Raw genomic sequence first — 8,215 nt, forward strand, 5'->3', positions numbered from 1 at the left:
CTATTTCCTGAGACCAAGCTCTTGGATGAAGATGTCTGCCGCCTTCTCGCCTATTGCCAATGCAGTATTGTTGGTATTTGCAGCGACATTCTCGGGTGCAATGCTTAGGTCGGCAACTTTCAGCCCTTGAACGCCCCACACACTGAGGTTTGCATCTACGACGCCCTTCTTCTCAAGTGGCGCCATCTTACAGGTCCCCAGAGAGTGCCAGGTAGTCTCAACACGCTCTCGGAGCCACTTCTCAAGTATTGCGTCATCCTCAGCCGAGTATTTGATATCTTGCACGTCTGAAAGAGGTGCACCAAGCTCTTTGCATGCAGCTTCGGATCCTTCTGGGAAAGGAGGATGAGATATTGCCACTTCGCCTCGGTATAGTTGCATGCGTCGGAATATCTCGCGTTGCTTCTTGTATAACCAGATGTGCTTCTTGATGTCGTTGCCACCAGCATCAGCAAAGTATCCGGTCTCAAAGTCAAGCTCGTCTTCCAGCGCCGGTCCCGTTATATGTACGTACCCACGGGAAAATGGGTATGTCGTGAATGCTGATACAGAGATATATTGCCCCACAGGGAGAATGCTTGGATCACCTGTGAAGCTATATTTTGTCAGTACGCTCTATCTACAGTGCCACTGATCATATCTTACCTGTCTATAGCAGCGCCTATTGCCAAAGGTCTGTCAGGGAAATCCCTATAGTGTTTATCCCAAGCTTCCTGGAACGCTGGACCAAGGGCAGCGACCTCGTCGTCAGTTGGCCGGATTCTGTAGCCAACATCTTGTGCATTCCAGCCCAGTCGCTTATCCTGGTTCTTGATCAGCTCGCGAAACATCAAGCCGACCGCCAATCAATGCATCTAGCGTCTCATCTGGGGCCAAGTCTGACCGATAAGAGTACATGAAGAGATGATGATCCTGATAGTTATCGCCAACTCCGGGAACTTCAACAAATTGTGGAACTCCAGCCTGTTCTAGAACCTCTAGGCTGCCCACGCCAGATCTCTCCAATACAGATGGGCTGCCAAGAGCACCACACGAGAGGACAACTAACTTTCGTGCTTTGACACTTTGAACGGTCTGTGGTGCCTCGGTGAAGCCAGGGTTAGGCCTGAACTCTACCCCGACGGCTTTCTTATCATTGAATAGAATGCGAAGAACCTGAGAAGCAACCAGAACATGCAAATTTGGATGCTTGCCATCTTGTAGCTTGGGATGCACATAAGACGAGGCCGCGTCTTGCCGTTTGCCATCTGTAGATATATATCGCAACGGTCGAGCTACAGCGTTATTGGCATCTAAATCTTGTAAATCTTTCACCTCACGATATCCAAACTTGGCAGCTGCGGCAATGAAATCGTCCTGAAATCTGGGCACCCAGTACGTGCCACGGCTGACTTGAATGGGGCCATTGTCTCCGTGAAGATCCTTCGAGCCTGGGCCGTGGTATGTCTCGAGCTATGATTATTAAGTCAACTCTTGCTTTCAGCACACCAGGAATGCAACACCATACCTTTTTCAAGTATGGCAACATTTCATCAGCTGACTATCCAGGTGTTTTCCAAGAGTCCCAATCTGAGCGCTGTGCTCGGCTATACATCAGGAAGTTTGTAGATGAGCCTCCGCCGAGGACGACTCCAGTTGCAACAACCAGCTCCCGGTCGCCCACCTCCTTCGCCTTGTTAGCTTTATAGAAAACTGTTGTTTGGCTGGTTGGCAAGATATGGGTTATGAATAGCGCCGGGATTGATATGTTAGGCATGTCATTGTTCGTGCCGCCTTCAATCACTAGAATGGACAAGCTAGAATCAGCCTCTGCCAATCTCCCAGCAACGACACATCCGGCCGTTCCACCTGCAGAAAGTTATTTTATGCAAATTGATCCACAAGGGGGGCTTGTTATTACCACCTGCAATGATAATATCCACTTCTGTGATGCCATCGGGCAACTTGGTATAGAGTCCCATTGCAATGCTGATTAAATGGACTAACGATGTCCTTAGATTGCTTTCACAGTTGTAAGAAGTTCAAAAAAGTTCAAGTTGTGAGCCGAGAATCGCAAAGATTTTGCTGCACTACTCATGTTTGTAGAGTGAGGCGGGACAACCGTCAAATTTATTGAACAAGTCGGAAAAGAGAATGAAGGAATGGGGCACAGAAGAGATCCTACTGCCCGCAACGCGTAAGTCGTAATCGCGAATACACTCGGTTGAAATCGTTATATGCCATTGAAAATGCTGGAGGATTCGCCCCCATACTTTGTGATGTGCGGATTTTCGAGCCATTTGTAGTAAGAAGTGGGTTCAATACAAAAAGCTAGAAATTAGGGTAAGCGAAAAGCTGAAACGTAGTAGTTGACATCACCCTAATGACTTCGAAAAGGCTGGGTCCAACCATTGATCAAAACCAAAGAAGTGTTTCCCCCTAGACTTGAGATCTAAACTGTAAAATGGATCCTTTGACAAGTTGATTCGCCGAGACACATACTCTTCAACAATTAGTAGATATTTGCGAGCAATTATGTAGAATATTCAGCTGGATTCCCATAAAAACGCCTTAGCGCATTAGAACCTAGGATTCAAGTCGGTGTAGTGTTGAAGGGTTGCGATGATCATGAACCGGAGCGCTTTAAGTCCGACATTTCAGAATATGTCGTATAACACGTTTACATGATACATTCTATCTATCAAAAAGAATTGACAAAGTTCATCCTTAAGGTTTCAAAAGAACAACCAAACTCATTCGTCAGCTTCCAGCCTAGATGAGAAAGTCTTGCTTTAAAAGAGGATAACAGCTTTAAATGTCCGAGTCAACGCAATCATCCAGCTGCTGACAATCCAGCTTCTGAGGGAGATGCTCAACAGTTTTGTCATTCATATAGCTCAACAGTCGCCTCAGTACTAGTGTTCAGATATCCATATTACACTACGAATCACACCAGCGGTACAGTGCTGCAATTGACATCTTAGTCATGGATGCTTTCTCTTCGGCCTATGCTTCATTGTCATCGAAGATAGATTAATAGAAAGGCCCGTCTGCTAGAATGTCTAGATGAATCAGGCCAAGAATCCACACCAAAATCAGCTTATGACTAGCTGGCATACAATTCCAATACGTTGTTTCCGAGTCTACTTGTCACCGCGCCTATTCGACGCGATTAGTTGCTCTTTGAATCGATGACACAATGTTGAGATCAATCCATTGATTCATGATACAGTACATGGAATACTCGGTGAGGTCTATGACAAAAGAATACTGAATAGATATTTATACAACGATGGAGTAAGGTGCCACATTAGGATCCAATGCCTTCCATACGAAAGGCATGCCCTGACTTAAGCCACTCTCATCAAAAGTTCTGCCTGCTACTTGGGCGCTGAACTCTTGCATGGTATTTATGAAGACAGAGTTTGCCACTCGGGTCTCCTCGTTCATCAGGCTAAGCACCGATTGGTCGTCGAACATGTGGCTGATGGTACGATTGGTGCCTACGAGAAGCGGGCGCGCAAAGAGTGAGCCGACGAGGAATTGCTCGATCACTTTTTCCAGGGGTGGTAGAAACTCGATGAGGTTTGTGTCTGAGCTCTTTTCCGTCGGCGGAGAGCTATAGAGAGATGGTGGACTGAATGGCAATGTGCTCGAGACTTGAAGAAGTTCGTTCGTGTTGACTGCGTGATGTGCCGATGAGACCAGATGCGCCTGGCTAGTATGAGTAAACGTGTTCGGACTTCGAAATTGAATAGACAACTTACCACGTGTGTGAGGACATCAATAAGTGTGTCGATCGAAGAGATCTCTGAAGGAAAATCAAACACCTGAGCGGCACCGTTACATTCCTCCACCCAAGCTTGAATTTCTTGGTCGGAGGCAACTTCAGAATCCGAGCTGTAGTATGACTTAACGAATGAAGTCATGAACGTGTGAATGGCGTCGTAAATGACCCCTGCATCCTGGTAGAACGGGAAGTTCTTGATACGAGGTCCATGGCAATAATCGATCAGACCACGGGACTTGAGATCAGTCTTGAAGTAGTTTGCCTTGAACTGTCCTGCGCCATTGTTGTAACGATTGGTTGTATAGTTTTTTGCGGCCTGTCCGCTGTATGGAAAGACAAGGTCAACAGCTCCGCCTGAATTGAACAAGACAGCCTACATCTGAGTTAGCTTAATTTTAGTTGGATTCGGCGGGTTCCAAACCTCTGCTAAGATCTGTATAGCAAACAGTTGATACGTGACTATGACAAAATATGTCAGCTCCAGATATACCATTCCGTTCACTGGTGCTACAACTTACCCCGGTTCAAGATGGCATAGACTGGATGTTCTCTACTCAAAGAACGAATACCTGCCATCCAAACTATTTGCACAACTTCATGTGTAGCAGCGAGATGATTCCACTGAGCGAACCAAAAGTCATTGACATTGTACATCATCTTTGCCAGCAACCAATCGTTGGGGCTATCGAGGGGTGTGTATACCAGGTTAGAACCGACGTTGGTGCGAATGGCCAGAGGCAAAAAGTCTCCCGAGGTGGCGTCAATGTAGAAGTACGCATCGCATAGAGCAGCGAATCGACCAGTAGACTCTAATCCTATCTGGTCTCGATAATCTGCGTAGAATAGCCGACCCTCTTCCAACAATTTCTCTAGACTCATGCCGGAGATTTCGCTAGCGGTTGTGGTATCAATTGTGAATTCGAGCTCGTCCGAACCTTTCCTCAACCTTCGGATTTGGTATGGGCTGTTCGAGAGTCGCTGCATGGAGAAGAATAGATCTTGTGTATAGTTGGTCTGAACACCTAGATCCGGTCCGTTCGGCAAAGAATTGATCCATTCGCCATCATACAGCGTCACGTAGTCATCCAATGTTTGAAGGCCATTGTACTATTTGATGTTAATTAACCAGCTATAGAATTTTTTTTGTCAAGAATGCAGTTCGCCAGATATTACTTACCTTAGCAGCATCGAGTATAGCTTGCTTGCTGTCATTAATAGCGAGTAAAATTTGCGGAGTCAAATCAAGCTGTATGTTGGTAATGTCCAGAACATCCTTTGCGATTCCAAGTATACCGGATGGGTAGTATGGGCCGCCTCCAACAGCATCACCGTACAAGAAGGCATCCCGTATTATATCAAGGTTTGCCGCCCTGATAATGGGATCAGATGATTCCGTAGCAATGCTATAGGATTCTCCCTCAAGAGCACTCAGGAGCTGGGCCAAGAGGCTGGTGCCATTTTCGGACGGAATCGGCACACTGCTCTGAAACCTAGCCAGCATATCGCCAACCAACTCATCAATCAAGTCGGTAGGAGAATCACGCTCTGTCTTCGTCACAGCTGGAATGGCTGAGGCTGAGACCAAGACGATCTGAAGTAGCCATGCTAGCAAGCCTGTCCTTGCCATTTCAAGCGCAAGGGGAGCGTGTTTACACTCGTTTCGAACGAAGGCGTGCAATTGTTGCCGAATGTAGTCTACAATGCTCGAGTCTACTTCCCCCTTCTCCCCTTAGATATTTATCAAATTTACATGCTAACAGCATCACGGGTCTAATGGGGCACGGGTAAGGCTAACCCAGCGCTGCGGCGGGTCGAAGGATTGCGGCAAGTTGAACCGTCGATCATTTGAAGAAGAGATCAACGGCGCGATAAATTACTCACAATAGGCATTGTTAAGTAGTAAGGGGCACAGGCTGCACAGTGAGGAAAGTACCGGGACCGGTAGAAGTCTCGTGCTATGCTGACCACGCAATTTCGCCTCACTTTCTCACCGGAGTCAACAGTGAGATGAGAGTTATCACCAAAGAGTTGATCTTACTGCGAGGCTCTCGATCCGAGACCCGGTAGACCTTCTTTGAAGTGACCAACGCTAAAGGAAGACTTTACCAGACAATTCAATGGAATACTTTACATAACAGGTGGCAGTGCTCAGCTTTGACAGTACGGTAGACAACCAATGAAGCCTAGCTAGGCTGATTATAAATAGGTCTGGGGCGGCGAAGTACTTGGGCCATCACTCGCCGCAAGGATCTACTAACAAAGCGCTAGATGTATCTACCCCAGCAAGTCGGATTTACAGTGTGTACGTCGCGGCTCTGCTCATTCGTGCCAAAAGATCACTGCGCGACAAGATAACAGTCCATTCCGTTCAGAAGAAGCTATGATGCAAATGTTATGTAAGTTCATCAACCAGAACTGGGTATGAAGAATGTTTTTGATGTATTTGCAAGATGCACAGAAATGCGATTCTAGTACATTGCAGCGTTACCATGGCTGTGCCACATCTGTGCCACATCTGTGCCATAAAGGATCAGACGAAAGCTCTAATTACTTAATTTTTCGTGCTGGAGGAGTGGAGTTTCAGCATCATCAATGATTTCAGCACTCTGCCCCATAATAGCCCCTTGGATTGAAGAGTGAGCATAATTCTGTACTAGGTCAAGTGCCATTGTGGGGACGCTGAGAACTCGAAGAAGCACGATAATTGACGCGAAAACCAAATCCGACGTCGTCGTTTAACAGCGTACCTGAAATCATCGTGGCTAAAGGTCGCCTTCAGATGTATCCTACTCGGCGGCATATTCAGAATGGTTCATTGGATGAGATGTTCTGCATTGCTTCAAAGTTGGGCATCCAGACCGGCGTTGCATCCTGATCCTGGTCAATCCAATTGGCCAATTCACTCACAAGACGCCAGACATTGTCGGCATCCTCGCCAAGAGCGTTGTTGCCAGAGAACGCAGATTCGGGCCCTGAGTGTAAGGTTGATCCTCCCATGGAATCCATGCCTGCAACATTTTCAACATGGCTGGTGTCGTAGGTTCCTCTCTGTGTCTGTGTTTGTGCCACATTCACCATCTCAGCTAGGCTTGACTCGCCACTCCGGAGCTTCTCCATTGCTGCATCAGCCAGGAATTCAAACGCATCACGATATTTGCGTACCCATGGCGCTCGCTCGCTCATGACAAAAAGTACGAGTGAGCATGCTCGCAAGTCATTGGCAAGCGTGACAGACCATACAAGGTGTGTCTGTGTCCATAAGCCATACAAGAGCGTCACACCCGCTACGAAAATGGTCTGTACTGCAATGAAACTGTGTCCATACCCAACTGTTTGGTGTAGTCGTTTCTGCATCTGGCAAATATTCCCTGCCGCACTTAGACAAAGAGAATAGTATGGGTCTGATACAGGGAGAATGGCAAGGAAGGGCTGTATCAACATACGGACCGCGCGGTGATATAAGAGAAGTGGATAATCGAGTGCATGTTTCTCAAACGGCAGAGCTCCTGTCAAAGACAACCTCCAAGCATCAAGCTCCCTATATATCTTCTCGAGTTTGGGGCGAATTGACCTCAGCGGCTTGTCGGTGCGATAGATGGAAGTATGAATTCGTGCCTCGATCCGCCGAAGTTGAAAGAGGAGGTTGGTTAGCTCGAGGTTGCCATTCGTGATGGATATGTCTGTATTATATCTGGGAATGGCTGAATTAGGCGGCGAAGGAATGCCCCTGGTATCAGGAAAGTCGACATCAATCTGTCTGTCTGGAATACTCAATGGGCGTCCAAGGGAAATCGCAATGACTCGCTCCAGAGAGTACACTGTCCAGAATAGACGTCGATGCTTATCTATATCAGTCGGTCCCATACCTTGCTCGTGGTACTTTTGATGCATCCCCAGATCGATACAGGTCCGCATAGCCAGACCTATCATATACCACAATGCCATGCCAGATGCAGAGCGAAGATGATACACGACAAGCAATGTCATGGCCTCAATATTTTGAATTGTTCTCGGCACTTTCGCTGCCGCCATATGTTGTAGCGCCGTCATGTAAAAACGCTGTGTAGACAGATTCAGCTAGGCACTCCACTTTGGAAAGCTGGTGATGCTACCTCTGGCGATACCGATGTTTCTGTACTTTTGGTGGTAAGACGAAGCAGAGTCGCTGCGATGGCGAATACCATGTAAAGTTTGAAAACACCATATCGCTGAGCTGTTGATAAAGAGCCAGACTTTGACAGTGCTACAGGAGTTCTTGCCTTCTGAAGTTTCCAGAGCTCGTCTGCATCGAGGAAAGGATAACGAGGATGTAGCTGCTGCAGATACACCCTGACCAAGCGAGAACCGAGCTCATCGCTTGGAGGTTCTTTCATACTGTATTTGATCAACTCATCCATCGTCATTGCACGGACACCATTTAGAGGCGTTCTTCTCTCACTCGCAGTG

The 8,215-nt window shown here is 47.1% G+C and overlaps 2 protein-coding genes across 2 annotated transcripts; both read right to left on the reverse strand.

Moving 5' to 3' along the window:
* On the reverse strand, positions 1-830 carry UCRPA7_440 (putative alcohol oxidase protein; the record flags this gene model as incomplete). Its single annotated transcript, XM_007913036.1, has 2 exons — positions 1-595; positions 646-830. The coding sequence occupies 2 exons, from the start codon at positions 828-830 to the stop codon at positions 1-3; spliced, it is 780 nt and encodes a 259-aa protein (XP_007911227.1).
* Positions 831-3,598: 2,768 nt separating this feature from the next.
* UCRPA7_441 (putative manganese lipoxygenase protein) lies at positions 3,599-5,659 on the reverse strand (the record flags this gene model as incomplete). Its single annotated transcript, XM_007913037.1, has 6 exons — positions 3,599-3,697; positions 3,747-4,142; positions 4,191-4,228; positions 4,288-4,876; positions 4,947-5,360; positions 5,651-5,659. 6 exons carry the CDS (start codon positions 5,657-5,659, stop codon positions 3,599-3,601), a joined length of 1,545 nt encoding a protein of 514 aa, XP_007911228.1.
* Positions 5,660-8,215: the final 2,556 nt, after the last annotated feature.

Source organism: Phaeoacremonium minimum, assembly GCF_000392275.1.
Source record: "Phaeoacremonium minimum UCRPA7 unplaced genomic scaffold PA7_03_scaffold_33, whole genome shotgun sequence".
In the NCBI taxonomy this organism is placed as follows: Eukaryota; Fungi; Ascomycota; class Sordariomycetes; order Togniniales; family Togniniaceae; genus Phaeoacremonium; species Phaeoacremonium minimum.